Source organism: Haplochromis burtoni, unplaced genomic scaffold (assembly GCF_018398535.1).
Source record: "Haplochromis burtoni strain Fernald_Lab_line unplaced genomic scaffold, NCSU_Asbu1 Contig_90, whole genome shotgun sequence".
NCBI lineage: Eukaryota > Metazoa > Chordata > Actinopteri > Cichliformes > Cichlidae > Haplochromis > Haplochromis burtoni.
In genome coordinates, this window is record NW_024582451.1 from 2050514 (window position 1) to 2075960 (window position 25447).

General features: G+C 39.2%; 2 protein-coding genes across 2 annotated transcripts; one reads left to right on the top strand and one right to left on the bottom strand.

The window, feature by feature from the left end:
- The first annotated feature begins 1676 nt into the window (after positions 1-1676).
- On the top strand, positions 1677-8588 carry LOC102297494 (transmembrane protein 42). Its single transcript, XM_005950660.2, has 3 exons — positions 1677-2003; positions 3350-3496; positions 3779-8588. Exons 1-3 carry the CDS (start codon positions 1827-1829, stop codon positions 3923-3925), a joined length of 471 nt encoding a protein of 156 aa, XP_005950722.1. The 5' UTR covers positions 1677-1826; the 3' UTR covers positions 3926-8588.
- Positions 8589-10060: 1472 nt separating this feature from the next.
- zdhhc3b (zinc finger DHHC-type palmitoyltransferase 3b) lies at positions 10061-24964 on the bottom strand. Its single transcript, XM_005950661.3, has 7 exons — positions 24589-24964; positions 18809-19140; positions 17111-17235; positions 16196-16292; positions 15163-15244; positions 14690-14820; positions 10061-13173 (listed from the first exon to the last, which is right to left on the bottom strand). The coding sequence occupies exons 2-7, from the start codon at positions 19109-19111 to the stop codon at positions 13015-13017; spliced, it is 897 nt and encodes a 298-aa protein (XP_005950723.1). The 5' UTR covers positions 19112-19140; positions 24589-24964; the 3' UTR covers positions 10061-13014.
- Between the last annotated feature and the right edge of the window lie 483 nt (positions 24965-25447).

Here is a 25447-nt window from a genome sequence, read left to right on the forward strand (position 1 = left end):
CCGCTGCACCAACCCGTCTGTCGAGCTCATGCTCCCTTCTCCCATCACTTGTGAACAAGACCCCGAGATACTTTAACTCCTCCATTTGGGGCAGGAACTCGTCCCTGACCCGGAGTGGGCACTCCACCCTTTTGCGGCTGAGGACCATAGCCTCAGATTTGGAGGTGCTGATTCTCATTCCCACCACTTCACACTCGGCTGCGAACAGTTCCAAGGCAACCTGAATTATCTTCACTGATATAATCAATTTTTGAATAACAGTGTCAATCTGTTGTACCATTTTACCAAAAGATCAGTATTTATTCAAATTTTGACTTTTTTTTTTCTTTTTTGAAAAGGTCATGTCTCCCTTCTTTGCAATAAGTCAATCAGTTGTAAGAGCAGACATCACACGTTCAAATGTATTCACCTACATTTGAAAGTAAAGTAATTACGGCGAGTTTATGCATCTCTGTTTGTGTTCTTTCTATTTCCCATGCACAGTCTTGTGTTTTACTATAAAGGCCAGGCAGTGTGCGCTATGCTGGGTTCACTACACTGGTGTATGAAGCACTGATTCATGCTGCTCCACATGAAAAGCCAAATTAATAGCCAAATGCAATGCTGACTGAATGGTCTCTCATCCATCTACAACCAGAGGTTCAGCTGCAGAGTCCGATGAAGAGACGGACATCTGTCTGATGACTCTTGTCTCTATTACAACACTCTGATTAATACTCTCATTACAGACCCATGAATCTCAGCTGTTGCTCAATTTTCTGCCTCTAATTAGGAGACTCATTTAGTCTTGCTCTGGTTCCACCTCTCTTACAGGGTCCTCTCTCTATAAGGACCACCGAAGGACCATAAGTGACCAACACACATTCATACGCCTCTCACCCACTTAACTTATACCCTGTGTGGGTTAATGTAATGAACCTTTATACTGCAGCTCATCAGTATGCTAAAAGCAAACCAAGGTTTGTCCCTGGATCAAGTGGAGTCAGTGCTCTCCACCCACACTCAAGAACATTACATTAGTATTGACTGCCCTCTGCTCCACCCAGGATTTATAGTACAAAATAATGTGGAGGGACTTCAGTTCAAACTCTTCTTAACCTCACAATGTTTTAATAAAAAACTTAAGGCATGTATTCACTAATGTGGGATATATTATGTGATTTATACAAAAGTGTGACTTTACCTGTAATTGTCACTTCTCTTAACTAAAATAAAATGAAAAATAATATAAAGGAAATAGCCTTACTTTAAATATTTGTTGGTTTGGTATAAAAAATGGTATTACAACTTGCCTGATGGGGATTTAAATGAACATGTTTATGGAGACTTTGCATCCCTACAAGACTGAGAGTCCACTGCTTCCAAAAAGTTGTGTTTTTGTTGTAATTCCTTTACTGATTGTCCGAAATCTTGCCTCTATAATATACAACATGTTAAATAACAATTAAAAAGACTAAAACCAACTCTGAAAATAATAATAATAATAAATTAACTAAAAAAAAACACCATGGAAACTAACTGAAGCTAGACTGACTTAAAAACTAAGAGTCAAAATGATATAAATATAAAAAATAGATAATACGAAACTAAAATATCGGAACTAATATTACGGAACTGCAATTCCCAGAATGCCTCGGAGAGCCACGGCCATGAGTTGTGTGACTGCCACCGGACGGCTGTCGATGGAAAGTGCAGGAAAACGTGCTCAGTGACAGTCATACAAGCATGCACGCAGCTCAGCGCCGACCAGCTTCAGCAGCAGACATGTAAAAAGATGGATTAGAAAATAATGTCCCTCGCCTATCATCACCATCATCACCACTACCATGTTCCCGGGAGTTTTCTATGCACTGCTGGCGGGTTTCCTCGGGGCCGTGGCGTCGTCCTCGGCCAAACTGTCGCTGGGAGCCGACTACCTGAAGGGTGTCTGTGAAACCGGACTCCGGACATGGGGAGAACAGCGGAAATTCAGACAGGCGGACGAAACTACCGCCTGTGACCGGGTGAGGCATTGCCGCAGTTAAACTCGCTTCAATTATTAACACAGTGAGGGTGAATAATAATGCTCGCCTGCGAGCGGGGTGATTTCTCACGAGGGAAGTTAGGGGGGTTATCCCCGCCCGCCTCTCCTCACCGCCTCCCTCAGCATCAGCACCATCTGCGGCATCACACTGGGGGGAGCCCGCGCAGGCAGCGGCGCGCTCGTGGCGTACCCGCGCCCCCGAAGCACACCACTACAGTTACTTGTATTTAGGCGTTGTTTTATTCTATAAGCGTAAAAATTATCTCTGCGTGTAGATAATAAGCTGAACGGCTGGTAACTGATGGTGAGGATGTCAAGTTTTTCTGTGAATGACCTTCAAGCTGCCTACATACGTCACACAGTGATGTCAGAAACATCTGCAGGCGGCTGTCTGAAGCCTTAAACTGTAGAAACGTGGAAAGCAGCGACCCCGATACGTGATTTAAGGCACAAATGAATTGACAGAATTGCAAATTAGGATTGCAGGTGGATGCAAAGCGTATGTAAAGGCTGTTACTTTGCACCACGAGATTTGCCTGTCTCACGTCAGACTACAGGACGTGGAAACATAGAGAAAAACAAACAGGAACAATGCACTGTGAAGCTTTGGAAAGTAAATGTTAGAACTAAGTGACTACCTTTGGCCACTGGCCCCTCTATGAGCATGATACTGCTGGACGTTTCTTTCTGTTAAAAGGGAGTTTTTCTTTCCCACTGTCGGGAAAGAGCTAGGGGTCTCTCTCATTGTTGGAGCTCTCAGAGAGTGCAACTTCCCCCGAAGGGCATGGGCTGTACAAAGAACTTTGATGTTTTATGATGACATCAACCCGTTATGGCATCAATGTGACGTTGTTGGACTTTGTATTGGAAAAAGTGTGTTGTGCAGCTCTCTCCGTCGCCTTTCATATAGCATATTACTCGATGTGGTTGCTTGAAATTTTTTTTACAAGGTTAACTTTGACCATGGGTGCTAACCATGAAGGTGAAAGTCAAATGTTAGCCAAACTAGGTATCCATGCTGCCCAATACCTAGTACATTGTTGTGATATTTAAAGATGATCAAAAAGAAATTGTGGGTAATATAAAATTTAAATTTCACATTTGGTGTGACCTTGACCCAATTTTCACAAAAATGAAATCAGTTATGAGTATTTACCATCACATTAATTTTGAAAATGATATCTTGAAAACTGTGGACACTAGACCACTAACAAACAGAGAAACACACAAACAAAAAAACTGTGCAGATTAGATACTTCCTCCCTTCAGTGGGGGAGAAAAATTTGTCAAGAGCATCTTTAATAAGTTTCTTCTCTCGTCTTTCAGCTTCATATCCCTCTGAGGCTGCTGTGTGGCGGCCTGCTTTTCACCTGCAATGCTGTGATGTGGACCTTCCTTGCCAAAGCACTCAGGTATTCCTCGTCCTCCACCCGAACCACTGTGACCACCACTGCCTCCAACTTCATATCTTCCGTAAGTGACGATCTGTCTCTTATAGCTCTTACTTCATGTCCTCCGAGTGAAATCCTTTACATCAGACAGTAGAGGGTGAAAATAATTTCACGTTGACCTTAACGTCCTTCCTTCTTACGTAACCTGATTTATTTTAGAAAATAGGCTAGACTGTATTCAGAAATAACTTGTCACTGTGATTTATGGCTCTTCATTGTTAAGCTCAGCAGGGATATTGGCCATTAGGGCACCTTTATTGGCAATTTGTTTCTAAAAACAGGCATGATGTTTTTTTCTTTGCAGGCTTTCCTGGGCCAGCTGATCTTTGGGGAAGCCCAGATAACATTGTGGTGGGTTGGGATCTCTCTGACCTTCTCTGGTTTGTTGGTACTGCAGAGGGTTTCGCCGCAGGATGGACAACAGAACACGGTTGCCAAAAAAGATGAATAATGTGACCTGTCTCTACCACCTGGCTGTGGCTTGTGGTCTGTTTTGGCAGACATCTTCTCTGACTTCAGAGCCAAAGAGCAGTAAAATCTGAAACAGCAGTTGAATTTAAAGTGTTTTCTTCTTTAATCTGGGCACACCTGGAAAAGTTATTATTCCACTTGTTAAAGAGCAAGTAGAAATAGTTGTTTTCTTCCAGTCATATAACAAAATTCAGTTTCACCTGTTTAGCCTAAAGTGAAATTATTAATCAACATACTTAAAAAAAGATTGCTTTATTGAAATCAATATCTGTTTTACAGGTTGCTGTTTGTAGCCCTGCAGGATGTAAAACCCTGCTGGTTCAGCTGTGGTGCAGCCTTGTTTAGCCCTTTCCTAAAATCAGAGGAGATGTTGGCTTTCAGACAGTCAAACCAGAGCACATCCAAAGTCTGGCTAGTAGAGACAAAATAATGGATGGCTAAGTCTGAAATCATCTCTGTCCACAAAGAAGAAGCAAAAATTATACTAGCTTTACATTACTTTTTGGAAAGTCAACAATAGCACAACAGCTTCTGAGCTAATGGAAAATATAAAAAGGAAGATAAATAAAAAGGTTGTTAGATATTTTGGGAAATGCATCTGTTTGATTTCTTTTTGAGAGTTACATGAGAAGATTGATACCACTAACATGTCTTTAGAGACATACTTTATGAAGCCTCATCTGGCATAATTTAGCCTGAAATCAAAGGGTAGCTGGCCTGGCTCAGTGTCAAGATAACCAAATCTCTGTTTGTGTAATATATTCATAAACAGAACTGCAAAAATGACATTTATTGTCTTTGTAGGTCAATATGTGTGAAACGACTTTCTAACTAAGGGTAGTGACTTCCTTCCTGATAAAGGGAGTCATTAAAACCAAGGTGTTGATTTTACTCTTTGGTTTTTGACACAGAACACAAGCTGGGAGTTACTAGATTATTAGGGGAAAAGTGATTGGAGACCATAAGTGACCAAAATTATTTTAACTGTGCTATAAACCTGCGATCTTGTTGCCTTTGAAACAGTTGCTTCAAAGACGGAACTGAGTCTGTGATCATTCGCAGTTGCTGTCTTCAGGCAATAAGAGCAACTCTGCTATCAGTTTGCTATTGAATGGGTCCAAATTGGCAACTACATGCGATCTGTTGTGGTAATCCAATGATTAAATAAATTGGTGAAAATTTGCAAATCTGTTGCCATCTGCATATACAGAAAAATCACATTAACTACTTGCACTCAGAGTCCAACCAGAATCTTGTAGATTTGAAAGAGAAGTTCCTCCACAATTAGTAATGTAGTTACTATAGGACAGCAGTATAACTGTAAAGTGACGTAGGTGCTTATCAACCTTGCTTTTCTAAGGAATATAACCAGAAACCACCCAGTTGGCAACTAGTTGAGTTGAGATGACTAATGCAAAGAGACATGGCAGACAAGTTGCACTCATCAGCACAGACAAACTCAGATTGATTGCATCATGTTGGCAATAATATTTTCAAACCCTTGTCAACCTGTCTGAGAGCAGTTGCTGTCACTCTGAGTCAGACTCCGATTTTCTGGAGACAGGTTGCCTCCCACCAGGCAACCTGTGCAATTGTCTTGCAACTGAGAGAAACTGCAGAGACTGAAAGTGTTAGATGCTCAGTCTCTGAGTGACCAGTTGGTTGCCACAACTAGTCATCTGGCAACAACCAATTTTTCCCAGGTGCAAGTAAGTCACCATCATATTTTACTCTAGTGTGACTGAGCCATTAGACAGACTTTGTCCACCACCATTAACTGTATAGACATGAGAGTAATCAATCTTTTCATCTGGCTGTCTGCAGGAAAGGAATGGATACATTACTGTAAATGGAAATCTTTATAGGAAAACTCAAATAATACAGAAGGATAATTTAAGAATTTCTGCACATATTTGATTTCCATGTGTCATCATTAGCAATGGACAAATAACATCTTCTGCTCTGTGCATCACTCAGCCTGTGCATTAGGTGTTGTATTCCAAAAAGCTCTCTTAATTCTCCCATTTCCTTAAGTTACTAAGACACTCACCACAACATCCAGCACCTACATTGCATTTTATGCATGCTCAAGGCAATGTTTTATAAGTGAAGTCCTTAGCTAATGAAGTGTGCTTATATTTTCACAAGTAATAATGCTTCTGATGTAGCACTCAAAGGCTTATCCCCCCGAGAGGAATTCTCTCTCTGCCTGAATTTATTTATTTTTATCTGCCTTTCTTGACAGCTTGAACCTTAACCTCGAGATATGAGCATGACACATATTTTGATTCAGAGGCAGCTGATTTTCGATTTCATGATAGATGTGTGCATATTACCAAGAGGGCCTGAACTCAGATAAATCACACCAAAGCATCCTCCTGCATCTACAATCCACTCAGAATCAGAGTGACGTCCCCTTTGTGAACCGCTTCATTAAACTTGTGACTTAAGTGTTCCCCGCTATCTCTCCAGTGCCAGGCCTTGCGATTGCCAGTTTAGCTTCTTTGACCTGAATTTAAATTCTCATATTAGTCTGTCGCACATCTTGAATAATAATTCATTATTTCTTTGGGCTTCATAGACATCTCTGTTCGCTAACAGCTTCCATCAACATCTCTGGATGAGTCGGTGAGAGTGCAATAACGTATTTTCTCATACACTGTGACATGTGTTACGGAGGGAGCTGTGAACATTAATAAATGAAGAGAGAAAATGTCAATATATGCTACCAGAGGGAGGTTCTCTTAGTATAATCAGCTACAGGGATTTGCCTGAACAAGACATCAAAGGCTGCTTTAATGAACAAATCACATTTTGCTGTTGTTTGGATACATATCATAATATAAATGCATAATGGTAGCTATGGTACTTGTCTGTAGTATCTCACAGCAGTAACGCACAAATATATCAAATGTCCTTCCAAGTGCTGCTGTGAAGGTTTTGTACCATGTGATTTGCATCCCAGTTAATGTGACTGCAGTGAAAATGTGACTATAATATTATCTTCTCATATTCAAGGCACGCCGAACAATATTTCATAGCAGGGATGTACATGAAGCATCATCAGGTGTTTATGCCTCAATGTTTTGCTTTAATTTAAAAGTAACAGTAAGATATTTTAACAGGAGCCTGATGAGATCATTATACCACTCTGTAAAAAAGCTTTAAGTGGTCAGCAAGACTAGAAGAGCGTCTATATGCTAAGTTAAGCTAATCAGTAACTGTTAGTTAGCTTAGCTCACCAAAAATATTTTAAATGGACTGTAAATACCAATACATTTGAAATTACAAGCTAAGCTGTTGGTTAGCCAAAGACTAAAAAGACTAAAAAGGAGATTGCTAGTAAATAACAATTCGATTTATATCCTATGCTAAGCTAATCAAGTAGCTAACCTAGTTAGTTAGCTTAGCATGATTTAAAAATTGTTACATAAATCCATATGCCAAACCATTTACAACCTAACTTAAACTAACCAGCTTGCAGCTGGCATAAAGACTACAAACGGCTGCAAGCTAATTTAGATAACATCAATTCTTAAAAATGTCAAACTCATTCATTGTCTGATTAGTATCAGTGTTCAGAGACTTTGCTTCTAGACCCCGTATCATAATGACTTTACATTTTTACACCTAGAGAGTTTAAATGTTAACAAAGTAATATGTCAGTGAGTTTTAGAGGGGTCTTTTTGACAGATCCTCCTTCTCCCATTTGCAATCTTAATGTTAGGCCTATCTATGGGGTTCTTGGCTGTGGTAATGATCTCATCTGGCTCACAGCAAGAAATTAAATGCTGATGTATTTCTTTAATCTGCCTTTAATATCTGCCTGGCTTTTCTCCAGTTAACGGCATGATATGGGAAACCATGTTCCTGTGAAGCCACTCTCACTGTAAGATAAGCATCCAGAGATTCTGCAGTAGCAAAAATTATAGCTTTGTGAGAGCAGCATGGTATTGAAGTGGCATGCATTTCTATCCGTGGGTGTCCAAAGTGATTAGAAAATCACTATAGTAGGGCTTTGACCTGACAAGCTGCATGTCACAATGACAAGTTAATATGCTGCACTGCAAGAAAACTAAAATGGTCTTAAACAGTGTTTAACTTGGTAGCTCCGTAATGCAACTATATGATGCAGCTGTTGAACCCAAATGATAATAGAATGGGTCATTTTCTGGTGATTTCACTACAGGCAAGATGCTGCATTCTGCATGCTCTATCCAGGCAGCTCTTTGATTTAAAACAGAATATTTCAAATAGTGACAAAACATGACTCTTCTACTGTGTGCTGGAAATTGTAGAGTTCATGTTTGAAAACAAGATAAGGGGAGCTCACTGAAGACCTGAAGGAAACAGACTGATTTTGTGTCTGTTTTACTCCGGCTCCTGCTATAAGCAGCTCAGTCATCGCTTTAATCTGAAAGCTGCTACACCAAAATATTTCTTCTCATGTTCAACTTTTTAATATGCATTGAGACAGTTTGATTAGATTGCTCTGATATGAATCATTATTAAAATGCATTACAGATTATGTGGAACAAACATTTGTAAAAGTGTAAATATATTGTTAATATAGAAAAATGTGTAAAGTTAGAACTCCATTGAGAGAAGTCCCACCCAACCTATTAAACATCTCATCTAACAAACGGATTGTTGACTCATTACTGTGTTGTAGTAAGATGCTCTTAGTAAATCTGAAGCTCTGCTGTTTCCGGTTAATTCACATTGAATGGGAGTGTACGTTTTCATGAAGAGAAGAGGAAATTCAACCACAGCAGTGTCCGATAAAAAACAGCATTACTGTTGATAATGGGGCTGGAGAAAGTGCTGTCCTTGAGCTAGTTTACATCTAATTACACAATGAGATGTGTGCTCTGTTAGACTGGCCTCCTTTCTTTAAGTAGTCTTGTTCCAGTAAAAATGGAAAACAGCTCTTCATGAAATCTGCAAAAGTACGCTCAAAACTTAACGGCAGCAACCATTCAGATTGTGATGCAATGGATGTGATTCATCCTTTGAAGGTTTTGAAATGATGAAAATCTGTAATTCTACACAGATTGCACAAATTGAGGTCTCCTTCCTGTCAAAAGGGAGTTCTTCTTTCACTTTTGCAAAGTGCTGCTAATGAAGAACTGTCTGATTGTTGGGAGTTTCTTTCTAATATGTTAGAGTCTTTACCTTATTATGCATTATAAGCCAGCGGTCCCCAACCTTTTTTGCGCCACGGACCGTTTTATGTCCGACAATATTTTCGCGGACCGGCCTTTGAGGTGTCGCGGGTAAATACAACAAAATAAACCCACTACCGGTACCAACCAAAAGAAAATTTACTTATAATACACGGGGAAAGACCCAGGGAAACAGATTTAACGATAAAAACTGACAAAACCCCTGAAAAACACAAGTTTCACAGCTAAGCCTCAACTCTAGCGGCCCGGTACCAAACGACTTACGGAACCGACCGCTGTTATAAGTGCCTTGAGCTGACGACTGTTTTAAGTTGGCGCTATATAACAATAGGGGAATTTGAATGTTTCTATTCAAATTTATATGAATACATTTTAATTGAAAAGACAGTTTATAGTTTAGTGAGTAAATTCTTAATGTATATTTGTATGACACCATTAGATATAAATTATATAAAATATCTGACCGTGATGAAAGGATAATTAAAGCTGGACCATGAAAATGTATACATAACTGATAAGTGGCAGGACTTCTTTTCAAACCAAATATCCAATACTTTGTCACCACCATTGTTTTTCCACACTAACCCTTCCCAAAATACTGAGCTATAAACAAATTATAAAAAAAAAAAAAAAGAAGTGAATTCTTATTAAATAAATGCAAATCAAGTTTGTAACTTCAACTTTGTTGATATAATTACACATTACAGTTTAGATATGAGATTTTAGGTCTACGCTTTTACAGTATTTGTGTGAGAGGTTATGCTGTTTTAATGTTAAACCCAATTTTGAAAATGTTTTTCAGCCTTAGAAGCTTCTGTAATGAAGAATCAGCTGTTAAATAATGATTGTGGCATCAATACCATCGATCACTAACATCTTTGCATCAAAAATGTCTACAAGATTACACAAACCGTAAATAAAATATCCATAGTCATACATTTTATTTCATATCCTTTGAAACAAATACAATGGTCAGAAAAACAAAATAAAAACCACGTGGCCCACAGTAAATAAGACAAATAAGTTTGCATACCGACCACAGAACATTTTTGAGAGGAAGAAGAAAAAAAAAAAAAGCTGGTGTGCTGTATGTGTAAACCTGTTCCGTGTCCACATAATGGTTACAACATTTAAAAACCTAAGAAAATCTAATTTCTGACAACTGTTTTAATGGCTACATCCTTGCCTCCCCTCCTTTAGCCTTCAATTTGGCAACACATATTTATAATATCTTTTCATCATCCTCTAAATCATGTTTTTTGTTTTAACTCGAGTAAGGCTTTTAATAACACGTTCTGGCAAAGGCATTTAAGTGTTAAATGCTTTGAAGATGCCCATTTCTTATCTGCATCAGATTCTCATCCTCAAAAGTAAAATCTGAAGTTTCCTGTGTTCCATTAAAATCCACAGTTGTGACAGTTACACACTTCCAGCCCGAGTGAACATTTTCTCTGAGCTCCCGCCTCCAAAAAACATAATTACAATGAAAATCTGTGACAAACCAGACCACAAGCGAATTCCATCAACTGAGAGCAAGTAAAATACACTTAGTGTCAACACACACAGAGCAACGTGTATTGCTTGATTCCCTGACTTTCTGTCTCAGCTGGTGATTGTTACAAAGCAAATGAAACTAAAGTTCAAAAAGGATGCTGGTTTAACTTCAGTTTTATATTCGACCAGGAAGTCACTGTAAGTATCTTACACTTTTACCTACCTAGTATCAGACTTGAAAGTTATAACCCTTAAGCTTTTCAGGAAATTGAACTCTTTTGGTTTTTACACTTTTAGCATTTTTGGACAACATTTTGACATCCAGTTTATTTACGTTCTCTAACTGCTTTTCTACATAGTCACCTTATTAGGTAGTCTAATGTAATTAAACACAGCTCTGCCATAAAATTCTACACAGCTATTCAATTATAATCCAATCAGTCACAACATTAAAATCACTGAGAGACCAAGTAATTAGCATTGCTCATTTTATTAACGTGAGATGATCTGCTGGGCACCCGGGAAGATTGGCATTCACATGGCTGTTACTTTCCCATGTACCACCCACTTAAATGTTACAGCAAAACAGCCTCCACAAACATGCCAACGTGCCCGAGCCCTCTGTAAAAACCATTCAGGAACAGCTTGATGAACACAACAAAGAGCCCAAAGCATTAACCTGGAGTCCAAGCTCCCCAGATCAGAAGTGGATCAAGCATCCAATCATGTGACTGGAACAAGCCCAATCCATGGAGGCCACACCCTGAAACCCAACAGGACCCAAATGCTGTCCTGCCAGACGCCACAAGATCCACCTTAAAGGTCATGTATTAATTCCTCAATGGGTCAGAGCATTTTTGGCAACACGAGGAGGACCTTCACAATATTAGAAGGTGATCTGAATGTTTAGTTTAAACTTTCGGCATTCATTACTTGTTCAAAGAAAGGGGGAAAAAAAGTATTTAAAAACATAAATTTCCCAATATTCCTCCTTTAAATCTCATCTCTGTAAGACACATATTGATGATTTCTATGAAGGTCATCAAAAAACAAAAGGCTTGAAAGGTTAAGGTAATATTTACGGCAGAGCTGCAGATTTTTCGTTAGTCTTAGATTACGCAATTAATCATGCACAATTTAAACTGCCAGCATAAGCAAGTGGAAGTGCTTAATTCAGTCAGTGCTAGCATCTGTACCAGCTGTTTAAGATGCATCTAATGCAACATTTCTTACATGCTCTGCTGGCCAAACACAAAGGAAGTTTTATTGTGAAGCTAACGCAAAGTGATTGTCAGAGTTTAATCTTCAAATTGCCTTTGGCTTAGCATTTTATGATCTAACCTTCACGACCCGATCAGACTTTTTCTAGATGTTGTGACGCTGGATTGGTTTTAAATAAAAATAAAAAAAATCATAAGAAGATAGATGCTGCAAGACTCGGGTTACTTGTAGAAAATGAAAAGAAACCTTGTTTTACCTGGATGCTCTGTGGGCAGATACAAACACTGCTCAGCGAGCGTTTAGTGCAATATAAACTGACCAAGTAGCACAGAAATCGTAAGGGTTATAACTTTAACCAGCCACCGTGAGGTTATTGCTGTTCTCCATTTTCAGAGTCCTCTTGAAAAACACTTAAAACTTTTCCAAAATGTGATTTCTTGCCAGAAAGGTTAGGCGTTACATTTGTCTTTTGATTGCAGTAATGCAAGAAAAAGAAAAATGAAATGGACAAACCTACTTTTCTCTGGCATCAAAAAGAGGAAACAAGTAGCATTAACAAGTGTGAGCCTGAACTGTCACATTAAGGCAAATAAATAGAAATAGCTTTACAAAAAGCAGATTCCACTGCTCGCTAATGCTCTGTTCTAAGGCAAATCATCCGCAGCATTCAGCAAAAAGACTACCGTGACTACATTAATAAAGCAAATGAAGGAAAAAGGATCATTTTTTACAGGAAGACAAAACCAGGTGTTCATTGTGGCAACCATGCTGCGCTTCTTTGAGTAGAAACATTCAGGACTTGAGTTCACATTGTGTAGTCTTAGAAGTAGGAGATGATTGAAGATACTGCAGGCATATTCACTCCAGCGAATGCAAAACTTAGTCTCTTGTTGTGTTTTGCCAGAGTCTCATTAGATGCTTCTTGTCAAGATGCTGCTGCATAGCTTAAGAGTGCTGTATTGTGCAGCTACACCTCGTTAATCTCAGTCAGCACCAAAACAGGGAAAGGGCAACGGCAAAATTTAAAAAGGAAAAACACATTTTACAGCAAAACACCCTGAAATATCAATAGTTCCTAGAAGAAAGAAAATTTAGAAGTGGTTAAGAGAAGTTTGTGCTCCAGGCAAGAGTGATCAGTCTATGTCCGCAGACACTTAGAATCCAGCTTTCACACTATATACTGATACACATCTGCCTTTCCATGGTCAGGTGTTGCAAAGGGGCTCAGCCAGGCTATAGAGAATGGGTGGCCAAACACCACCTTCATGTTCATCCATTTAGACTTTTTGGCCCATCTCCTCTCCTCCTTCTTCAGCTGCTCGATACCCTGCAAAAAAGGTAAAGCAACGCAGTGCGAGTTAAATTCAGCCCTGATACAAAACATCGAAACATGCAGCTGCTGAATGAGGGATTAAAAATGAATCACAATTTGTATTCTTTTGTTTTCCTTTCACAGGTCTTAGGTGACTCACTCTCAGTGGTTCCTGACGATTAAGAAAGCTCCCAGGATAAACCAACACAGTCAACAAATGGAGGCCATATAACACTACAATTGACAGTTCTTTGTAGTGATAAGTCTGAGTCAGAGCTGTGGGTGTCTTGAGCAGAAAATGCATTACTCTGAACCCACCTGGAGGACGAACAGGTTTAGTTTATTTTGGTTCAAGGTTCTTTATTTGTCAAATGCATAGTTATAGGAAGAGGGGGTAGAGGAAGAACATTATATACATAATATATACATTGGGAAATCTTATGGAGGCTCGACCCCAAACTGCAAACTAAAACACCCGAGTCTGGTGCTGGTCTTCATACTGTTAAGAAACATTTTTTCTTTAAAGGACCAGACATGCTTTTCCTTATTTTCTGTACTCTTAAGAGTGACGGATATCAAACATGGCCAGAGTTTCAAATAATGAGGTCAGTTTACGCTCAGAGTTGAGACTGCTCTAAATCTCTGGTTTTAGTAATTTCTTTAAACTCTCATATCATGTCAGTGAGAGCAGATCTCCTCGTACAGTCCCTCAAGCACACAGGTCTGACTTTAAATTTTCTGTTTGCAAGGAGCAACCAATCACAAGAAAGTTAGCTTAAAGGGGAAAAAACTAAAAAAAACAGCTGTTTCACAGAGGATGAACTGAGGGGCTAAACTAAGGTCCAGTATATGACAAAATAAACTTTGTATCATGAATTTATGGGGGTTTTTAAGACTAGTGTACAGTATTTTTCTAATTTCTAATATTACATTTTACAGATTGAGAAAATACTTCCTTTTTTAAGAGTATGGACAATAAAACCTTTTCTCTCTTCTTGAGAGTAAATGTACTGATCATAAGTAGCTTTAGAGAGCACAATCAATAAATATAATCTCATGCAATAAACGGTTGCTGTTTTTCTTCTAAAACATTACAATTGATAAAAAAAATATTCATGTTTCCTTAATAACAAAGATGTGGTCAATGAGGTCGCCTACACTTACATCAGTTGCGACTGATGTAATGATTACTTCCACTTAACTTTGTGCTGAAGACAAACAACAAAATGTTTCTGGTTGAGTCAAACTTTAAAAAGAGTCTAACTGCAGTTTTATACAGAGAAATGTTCTCTGTGAGGTGAAGTAGAAACTGCAGAAACAAGGGTCAGAGCCAGGCCAGCACTTTCTCCACATCAAGCTGAAAAGGATCTAGTATCTTTCTTTTTAAAGGCTCTTCAGCAAGGTGGAAAGTTTCTGACATGAGAACTTAACCTCATGTCAGACTGCTGACACGGCAGTAGCTGAAATTCAGTTTTCAAGAGCTGTGCAGAGGAGAGGTAAGGTGGTGAAATTCCCTGCTGGATTTACTCACCGTTTCATCAGTGCAGATGGAGTGGACCTGAGTCCCAAACATGACTGCAGTGAAGATCAGAAAGAGGAGACCTTCAAAGCAAAGGAGGATGAGGAGGATGACAGTTGCTGGTGGAGAGAAGTTGCTGCACTCTGGAAAGAAAGGGAGGTTTTTTTTTTATGTTAAACTAAGTAAATAACCTAAAATTTGGAAACCAGAAAGGATATTAAACCGACTTAAAGACTTAAGCGTCAAGGTTCCCTGTTCCCTCACTTAGCCCAATCAGAGGCTTGCCCCTCACATTTTGCATAAAAATAGAGAAGTCATAGCTTGTCAGTGCAGAGAATGTGTCAAGTTTGCTTAGACAATAAATCAACTATGAAAAGAGTTCCACATTAGTCTTCTAATGCATAACATTTTACATCTTAGTCACAAGCTTTACTGATTGGATTGGCTCCTATACTAAACTACTATATTACAGGACAGACACTTACTCGCCCAGTCTTCTTCAATGCAGAAAACGAAATGGAAGGCCGCCATGAATAACGCATGGAAGGATATTAGTGCAATGTACATCTGAAAACAAACACAAATGTAATGTCAGTCATCTCATTTTTATAATCTTCATATTCATTTATGGTCTTAATTTGGAAAGCCAAAATAAAATGCATTTAGGCGTACAGGCAAATTGGGGGAAGAAGAAGAAGAAAAAAAAATCAAACTATGTTCAAAAACAAAAAAAAAAAATCGTCTAAACAAAATTACGCAGTCAGTGTGAACAGCTGGATTAAGAAAAAGGGAGTCTGGATTTTCCGATGTCTAAAGGCCTTTAACTCAAATAACCACGAATGGACACCGATTGGTTACAACCAAGTTGTGCAGAAGAGCATTTCTGAATGCACAACATGAGTTACAGCAGTTGAAGACCACACCGGGTGCCACTTTTATTAAAAACAGGAAACTAAGATTACAATTTACATGTCTTCATCAAAATTGGACAGACAGATTGGAAAGACTTTGCTTAGTCTTGGTCTCAATTTCTGCTGTCATATATGGATGGTAGGCTTAGAGCAGAGTTAACAATGTGACCATGTCACAAAGCTCATATCACCTCAAACTGGTTTCTTGAACATGACAATGAGTTACAGTGTGCTCAAATGGCCTTCAGTGCCATTTCCCACTCAAATAGATTACCTTTGGGGTGTGGTGGAGCAAGAGATACACATCACTGATGTGAAGCCAACAAATCTGCAGTAACAATGTGATGCTATCATGTCAATATAGACCAAAATTTCTATCCAATGTTTCCTATGTTTGCTGAATATGTGCAATGAAAAATTAGGCCAGTTCTGATGGCAAAACTGGGTCCAAGCCAGCGTACCTACTAAAGTAGCCGGTGGGTGCACCCTATATATTATGACATTCGACCCAAGAGCAAGTATAAGTGTGAGCATGATAATGAAAGAGGGAGTTATTATGAATATTTTCAAGTGGATTCTAATATTCGTTTTGCTGTTAAAGACTCACTGTGAAGAGGACAAAGTATTTCTGGTTGCTTTCTCCGACACAGTTATTCACCCAGGGGCAGTGATGGTCCATCTTCTTGATGCAGCGTTTACACACACTGTGGAGACAAAATAAATTAATCATAGGCACACCTGAGGGAGTCATGCAATGCACAAATGTGGGTGTTGGTATGTCACAACAACTGTCACTAAAAGACACACACACAAACACCTTAAGGAGCATAATTCAGTCAACTGTGAGAAAATGAACAGGCTGCTCTCAGTCATAGCAGCTGCAGACTGGGGGTTATTTATCTGTCAAAACTGCAGCAGGCTGACAACTCAAGTAAAAGCCAGAAACTCATAATTTATCATAAGACAAAGCAGAGAGTCACACTCGAGCTGCCTGGGCGCTTTGTTTTATGGGGAAATCGCTTTTTAAAAAGCTGCCATTCTGTGTGTAAGATACTGTTTGTTTGGGTTGTTAGAGATAACTGTGTCACTGCACTGTATCATCTGAAGCACCCTCAAGAATGACTCATAATATTCAGCTTGAAAAGAATCAAACTGACTGCCATTTTTGCTTCTGAGACGGGCTGACTCACTGGCTTCACAATTCAATTAATCGGAGGTGTTTTTGCACTTTTCATGCCTTGAGATCCCAGAGAAACCACTGAGCAGCCACAGAGGGAAGTCCTTATTATTATCAACTTGCAGAGTCTGCAGGGAAATGCGACACAGCTGAAAGACGCAGGAGAGCCAGTCTAGGAACAAACACAGAGGAGGAGTGGCGTTCCCAGCCGGAGAGTCGCATCAGGACTTTCCTCTGTGAGGTGCAGACTTCAGCAGATTCCTGTTTGTTTTGTTCCCAAAATGTGCAGTCTGCAATGAGAAGTGTACCCTTTATTATACTACACAGATTCATACAGTGCTGTACCTGCAGTGGTGAGCTCTGTCTGGCTTGATGCTGCAGCACTTGGGGCATTTGTACACCACCTGTCCTGGTTTGAGCTGCAAACTTTCAATGAACTCTTTGGTTGCGTTTCCTTTAGGCACAGCACCCTGAGGAGGAGTGAGATGAAAAGAGAAGTCAGCTCTGCTCTGTCACTCTACATGTGGTACATGATTTCTTTCGGGGGTACATGATTTCCTTTGACAGCAAGATGGCTTTTATTTTATAAAGTGCATTTAAAAAGTGCTTCTCCAGCCAAACGCACACTCTCTTTTATGTGACCGCACTTATAGCTAGATTGGGAAACCCTGGGCTGACTTATCGAGTTGGTAATCACCTTCATGTGACCCGCTTAGCCTGTCTGCGGATTTTAGGGGAAGTGAAACCAGATAAGGAATAGATATTGTGGCTATGCTGAACTTTCTTTGTATTACAAATGCTGGAGTTGACTCAAGAGGCTTCCAAGCCCAGGATAGACAAAACATGACAAACACAAAAAGCATTTTTAAAAAACCAAAAAACAAACAAAGCACATAGAGAAAACAAATCCAAATCTATGTAACAATTAGAAGTAAATTAAGAGTATGCTAAAAAAAAAGGTTTGCAGAAATAGTAAAGCTAGACTGAAAGGGATAAACAAAAAAAGCCGCTAAATCCATAAAGAAGAGTACAAATAAAAAATTACTAAAACACAGTAACGGAAGATTAAAAATGAGATTAGACTTAAAACAAAGCCCACCCCAGACTAAAGTGCATGCAAGCCCTCACGGGTGGGGCCTTAAACTCATTTTAAAGTGTCAAATTTTTCAGTAGGGCTTTATGGGTTATGTGAGACTATCCAAGAGCCTAATAAGGGAAACAAAGAAGAGTTTCCTCAGAGTCAAAAACTAGGAGAGAACCCAAGATAATTTATTTTGCACCTGATATCCAAGAAAGTCAATGGACTGTGATACAACTAAGCCAGATGGGCAACAAAAAAAAAAGGAGAGAAAAAAAAAAGGTAATGTTTGTGGGATGTTATAAGAAAAATGTATCTAATGACATTTTAGACATGAATGACGTGAATGACATTTTTATTATATCTGATATGACTACAGTTTAAATTCTGTTGAATAATTAAGGGGCTCACAACCTAAGGATCAGGGATCCACTGAGGGGATGATTAATGTGGTGGAAAATAAGAATTAAATTGGTTCTATAACAGAAATCTGATCGATTTTTTATTTTATTTTTTACTTCTATTTCTGCTGCAAGTTACAGGTAGTTTAGATTTTTTTTTTTTAAATAAAAGCATGTGAGTCATACCATAGGCTCCAGCTATACATTAAAGGATACAAAACCACAAAGTTTGGAGAGCGCTGCATTTCATAAGCATATATCATAAACTCCTAGCTGCCAGTGTACCTAATAAAATGTAGATATAATTTGCAAAGTACGTGTCAGAGAAGTGTGGAGGAATTTGTGGAAGTTTAAAGTAAAAGAGCACAGAATTAAAAGTTTAGTACCCCATGCAACTGTTGCAAGTCAAATATTTACTATAAGCACACCAACAGGAACACATTCTTTTTTTTTTTTTCTTAAATTATTGTAGTAATAAATCGAGAGAGGATAAATAGTGCCAGTCAGACAGTCAGTATCACATCCTACAAGCAAATAAAGTGGACCAATAAAGCTCTGACTGACCGGGTCTGTGCACATCGCCTTGGCATGGGAAGCAAGGGCAAGGAAGGCGAGGCCGTTGAACAGCACCCCGTTGAAGAGGCTATAGGCCACGTTCTTGGCAGGCAGCAGCATGACGAACACCACCACAAACTCGGCGTAGAAGACCAGGAGCCAGGTGATGATGCCACACACGATGCCGCAGCTGTCGCGGATGAACCACATGGTGTCGGAGCCGGTGCGCGGTGGAGGAGGGGTGCAGTGCTCGCGCTTCAGGTAGCCAGCTTGGCGCTCAATGTCCCTGGTGCGGTGCGCCGGGCTCTTCATCCTAAAGCGCCTGTGGCTCCAACCACATACTGCGAGGAGTGACGAGACAGATGGTGAGGAAGAGGGGGGGACAGAGCGGTGGGAAGAAAATGAAAGAAGAGGAGGAATTAGGGACTTATGCGAGGGATGGTACACAGTTGCCATACAGTTATTTTCACTTCCATCACCTTCAATATGGATTATTCTCTCTGTCACACACAGAAATTCAAATTATCTCAGGAGAGAAGCTGAACAAAACAACGTTTGATTTATTTTTTTAATTCATTTTCTATCAAACAACTATTTTTTTCTGCTCTGACTGTATTACTTTGATACTTCACTGTAACAGTGGTGTCCCACAGCAATTAAGAGTCAGTGTAAACAGACTAATAACAGAATCTGCATGGTCCTCGAGGAATATAAATAAAGGCAGGAGCCATTAAGGCACAGTGAATCAGCAAATAATGTTGGAGTAAACGCTCAAGAGGACGCATTAACTGGAGGAGGAACAAACACTAACCGCTCTGATCCCACAACGCCAAGAAAATCCATGCATCCTCTCACAGCAAAGTTTCAGCATTTGGCCTTAAAGGTAACACAAAACAATGCTTCACCACAAAACAGACTACACTGCTGTCCTGCTCTGCTTGGGGCTTAAGCGTGTGTGTATCCAGATCCGTCTGGAGACGAGGCTCATAAATAAGTCATCAAGCAGGTTTGTGTGTGTGTGTAGACAAAAATCTGATGTGACTTGAAAGGGGCCAAACTGTCAAAAATAACTAGATCTCAGTATTACATGAAGGCTAAAATAAAACAGCTGATTCCTGTAGGATACAGGAACCTTGATGCCCTTCTCCTCACTGAAACTTAAGATTAAAATTAGAGCAATCAAACTGCTTGGGTGTAACTAAGGATTCGATCTATCCATTAGACTTAACTGAATGATAGTCTAATCTCACTTTTATGTCCACATTAATTAAGGCTTGTCCAATGATCCTGACAGTTACACAAGCTTCCCAGAGGACAGAAATTTAATCAGAATAAAAACATACAGCACATCTGGGACAAAATCTCAGATTCCATCACTGTCCAGAAGGAAAGCAAAATTAAATCAAAACCAAAATGGATTTATGATTTTTAACCTTTTAATCGGATCAGTTTTTACTACATTTTGGTGCCAAAGTTTCTTCTCCTATGCTCGTTGTTTCACCATGTCTATGTGTGAGGGAGGGTCCAGACAGAGCAGATCACCGTTTTCCCCAGTGTGACTGTAGCATTAGTTCTGTTTACATACCAAAAATGACCTAGTTCAGTTTAGGAAAGAAAACTATTTGATTAGGTTTAGAAAAAGATCACATCTGGGTTAAAGTACACAAGTCGGACGTTTCAAAAGGATGCTCAGTTTTCTAGGTTGGCATGGCGAAACATGCTACTCAGGACGCTCAAAAACAGAGGCAGCACAAATGTGAAACATACTGGTTTCAAAGTTGATCCCGCTTACTCAGGACTGGCCAAAGTCTTGCTGACTGCAACATAACAAAGTAAAGTGGACAGTTTGTCTCCGTGCATGTGAGAAGGATAAAAAAAAAAACATTTCGCAATGAGCCCAGGCTAGAATTTAACATCACTCAAGTTGACAACAAGTCATTACATTACTGCAAGTGAAATAAAAGCTTCCTGGAAGGATCAATCCGTCTAAAGCCAAAGTTGGACAGATGTCAAACGGCATAGATGGCATGGTGACAAACAAAACTCTGTACCCAACATTCACCACCATGTCAAGCTGTGGATCACAATAAAGGAAAGAATCCCAGCACATCTACATTTCCCAAGAATGTCACACAGCATCTATCAGCAGTGACATTTTTTAAGCAGCACCAAGCATTTAAAACAGTTTTGTGCGCTCATTTAGGCTATTCTAATTTTTACTCTTTATTTGAATAAATAATTTTTTGAGCGATTTATTTCAACGTGGTCATCAGATAATACTAATCTGTCACCGTAAACTACCAGTCAAAAGAAGTCAATTTTTGTTCCAAGTGTTACTGAAAATTTATTCAATTTGATTTATATAGTGCCAAATCACAACTTTAAATTTTAAGGTAAAGACCCCACAATAATACAGAGAAAACCCCAACAATCAGACAACCCCCTTGTAAGAAAGCACTTGGTGACAGTGGAAGGGAAAACTCCTTTTTAGCAGCAAGAAACCAGTAACAGGAAGAACCAGGTTCAGGGAGGGGTGTCCATCTGCTGCAACTGGCTGGGGGTGAAATGACGAATACAGGACAAAAGACACAAAGTGTACACTGAAACTGGTAAATAATACAACTTTGTTCCGAAAAATAAATGAATAAATAAAATGAAATCACAGAATCTAAAAAGACTCATTCAGTAGCCAAATACACTTGTTGTATTTTTTCTATAATGCTACAAAAATTATGTTTAGCAAATTTATTCCCAGGGCTCTTGAGGTCAGCAAGAATTGACACAAATGTGCCGTTCACGACAAACTGGCCCGATGTTCACTTAAAACCTACCATTCAGGCATTTCCTAATGTTCCGGGTCTTTAGCTTTCTCCAGAAACAACTCCAGACCAACCACTTGCTTTTTTCTCATAATTTATATTCAATAATTAACTTCCTGTATTACAGTATGTTGTAACTGTGGCTGCAAAGGTGTAGCAACACAGTTTGTTCCAAAGCGACACACACAAAAAAAGCTGAAGCATTTTTGGGAATTGTTTGCTTTAAAGTTCAAGTTTCAGATTACTTCCCCCGCTGCAAATAAGCTGTAAATTCATCAACTTCACTCTGGTTAGATGAACGATTGTTTTTAAGTGTTCTATTGGAGTACTAAATGAATTTTGAGTACACATGCTAGTGTCCCTGTAATAACCACGTGTTGTTTACTCGTGTGACTCACTTGACGTGTATTTGGCTCGACGGGTGGAGGAAGTCCACCTGTCGAGTTTCAAGTAAAACTTGCTTCAGGATGCAGGAAGCTTACACATGGCCGGTGTGTCACTGAAAACGACTCCCTTCATTAGAAACAACAGCTAGAAACAGCAATGAAACCAGTGTTGAGTGAAAATGGAGATGATGAAAAAAGACAGAAACTCAAGACAATGAAATAGGCAAGAAAGCCCTGGAGTGAAACTAACTACTGATGCTGAGTTCATTAACAATTAAGCAAATAGTTCCTCCTGCAGAATGAGTCTATAGATTTCTGTCAGTGAATAGCTGCTTGTATAGAGAGGAAAACCAACATGAATGGAACAGAAACACTTTACACAACAAAATCTTGTCTAAGACGATCCGGAAGATACAGTAGATACAGTATGTGAAAATGTTTAACACGGTAAAGGTAAGTTCATTTAAAATGCATGCAGCACACTAAAACACTCCACGATTCACAGGCATTTTTGATACCCTGCTGTAAAATAAATTACACCACCGAGTGAAGGAGGCAGCTGAGCGGGCAGGCGGCACGAGGACCTCCTGCTGGGATAAACAGCCAGTTAACATGCTGATGTTGTTCCACTTTACTGATAGTCTCATCAGGCCACTTAAAAAACTGAAAATGGTTGTTTCACTCAAGACTAATGTGATGCTTCAGGGATTATTACTGCAAAAACAAACATGACCTGAATATGACACCGATACACATTGTTTTATTTATCATCACATAGATACTGCTGTCCCTGTATTGAAGCAGAGTGGCAGAAGAGACACATTAGACACGACAAACTGCTCACGGAGTAGCTGTTGATGGTCTTTAAACTGACAGAGCGAACTCTCTACTGGCTAAAGCAGGTCCAGGGTCCAGTCTGGCCCACTAGATGGCTTTACAAAGAGTGAAAATTGCACAGAAGCCATTAATTTGTCCAGTTTTTTCAGTAAAAAATGAATTGTTAATCATTTTACTGATGTCATGTTTATTGTACAGGTGTGAAACGAATGGTGAGTTGAAAGTATTTCGAGATCTAGACATGGTTTAAACATAAAGACGTAGAACACTACACCCGTTTTTCTCAAGTTCACCTCAGGTTGTTTATTTGTTTCACGTGTGATTTTTTAACATGAAATGACACCCTGTGTTGTACGCTTATTTTTAAGGGAGTGGGGTAAAAGGGTGCCTTTCAATTTAGCTTATCATTTCAGATTTTTTGAAATATTGAATTCAGCTAAGGTGAACGCTTTAAAATGGACTTCTTTACACTAAAGAAACACTTTCTTACACTTAAGAATTTAATTTTAATTACATTTGTAAACTGAATATGTGGCATGTTCACATCTACATTCATTAACACACACTGTTTGTGTTTAATAAAACATCTCTCCTTTGCACTGTAGTCCTATACTAACACTCAGGTGTTTGTGGCCACAGATCAGGATGCACTCTGTATTCTTTCAACTTTCTATCACAGCCCCTCATTACGCTTGAGCACCTATCACTTGTTGTCCTGTTTTTGGACCACTTTTGGTAGGTAAAAGTCTCAAAACCTGCCCTCTTTGGATCTGGTGTGACCCAACTGCTTCAGAGCAAGAGGCTCCTGGGTTCAAGACTTCCTGGATGCTCTCTGTGTGGAGTTAACCTGCTCTTTCTGTTGTTGTGTATTTTTATTTAGCTGCTCTCATTTATACCTAATGTATGTTTAATTGGTGACTCTAAATACATCAAAGGCGAGGATGTGAGCTACGAAAAGAGTTAAAGGTGGAACAGAATAAGAACCTGGGTGAATGCGAGTTGTCAGTAGGAGTATAAAATCTCAAACATTTAAGTCAATCCTCCTTCCAATAAATCATCAAGAACAGATTGTTCACCAATATATCTGACTCCACGACAAAGTGCAACTCTGAGGAGATGATCACCTTTTTTCATTTCAGTCACCTGTCTTTGGTTTCACTCTTATATTATATCATTAATTTCTTATCTAACTGTGTTTTTTTGTATCTTATTGTTTTATCATATGACATTGATTTTATTAAGCCATTCATAATGAGATAAGCTATTTTAATAATGGTTGCATTTAATGTTATGGCAACTGCAAGACAGCAGTTTCATTACTTGTTTATCCACAACAAGATTCACTGACTGGTCCTTCCAGCTCGTCTTTGGCCGATTTGATTTCGAGGATAAAAAACAGACATCTGCTAAAATATGTTGAATAACCTGAGAGGCACTAAGGAGGAAAAAAAAAAATAAGCGTGTGTTCTGGGCTCATGTATACGGCTGAAGTGCTTTTGAGCACGGTTTGCTGTATTTCAGGTAAACTAACCACCACAAAGATATAATGAGTGTCGTATATGGTAACATATATGATGTATAGGACATAACTACTCATCTTTTGGAAAGTGCAGTAATAAACCAAACCAGGAAGTTAACTGGTAGCTGAAACAGAGCGGGATGACTGGTTTTCCAGTAGTTGATAAATGGAAACACTTAAAATCTACAAAACCATTTTCCAGAGTGAAACTGGGTTTTCACAGCCTACCTCGCACTCTCTTGCCTTTCTCGACGGACGCTTCTTGAACTCTTTGTGTAGTTTAGAGGCTTGTAGAGTTCAGACACCCCAAACTATCCACACACGCCCGTCTGCCCCTCCGCTGCGTCCGTTAGCTCAATCCCAGCTAACCTCACCGATCTTCGGACAGTTGCCCTCCACGGCCCCAGCGACTCGGCTCCCGCTCTCGTTGCTGTCTCGTTTTCAAAGAAGTGTTAATTATCCTCACTAACAGTCAGCTAAACGTGACCTGACACAAGGTGCTGTCGAACTGCCGTTCCTCCCGTCAGATCCAGAAAGCTCTGCGGGCAGCGGGACAACAAAATGCAGATCCAACCAGGAAGTCAGACACCCTCTCCTGTCTGTTATGGGCCGCTTAACCCTGAGCGTTGACTTCTAGGTGGTACTTTCACCCGGGCTGTGAGATCAAACCTTGCAAAATCCTACCGCCCCCCTTACGATGGTGAGGGCTGCTGAAGGTTAAAGTGAGTAAGTCTGTAAGGAAAATAGATAAATGAATGAATGAATGAATGAATGAATGAATAAATAAATAAATAAATAAATAAATAAATAAATAAGGGATTGTACTAGGGGAGAAAAATTTCCAAAAAAAGTTACAAGGAAAAAATGAGAGGAAAAAAAAAGTGGCAAATAACCCCAAAAAATTACAATATTTTAAGCAACAAACAAAAACAAAAAAATGTCAGTCTATGACACAAAAAGTAAATTTACACGCAAAAATGGGCAGCTGTTGAGAAAACACTCATCTCTTTATTAAAAAAAATACCAAATTTCTTTAATAAAATAGGAAATAGAAAATTAATAATATAAAACAACAAATTTACAAGTA

What these genes read in the sequence shown, in the direction of transcription:
- LOC102297494 (XM_005950660.2), top strand. Translation starts at nt 1,827, where the DNA reads ATGTTCCCGGGAGTTTTCTATGCACTGCTGGCGGGTTTCCTCGGGGCC. An exon ending in AAACTACCGCCTGTGACCGG is followed by an intron (nt 2,004 to 3,349) that starts GTGAGGCATTGC and finishes CTCGTCTTTCAG; the next exon opens with CTTCATATCCCTCTGAGGCT. An exon ending in CCTCCAACTTCATATCTTCC is followed by an intron (nt 3,497 to 3,778) that starts GTAAGTGACGAT and finishes TTTTCTTTGCAG; the next exon opens with GCTTTCCTGGGCCAGCTGAT.
- zdhhc3b (XM_005950661.3), bottom strand. Translation starts at nt 19,111, where the DNA reads ATGAAGAGCCCGGCGCACCGCACCAGGGACATTGAGCGCCAAGCTGGC. An exon ending in AGGCGATGTGCACAGACCCG is followed by an intron (nt 17,236 to 18,808) that starts GTCAGTCAGAGC and finishes ACTCCTCCTCAG; the next exon opens with GGTGCTGTGCCTAAAGGAAA. An exon ending in CATTGAAGAAGACTGGGCGA is followed by an intron (nt 14,821 to 15,162) that starts GTAAGTGTCTGT and finishes CTTTCTTTCCAG; the next exon opens with AGTGCAGCAACTTCTCTCCA.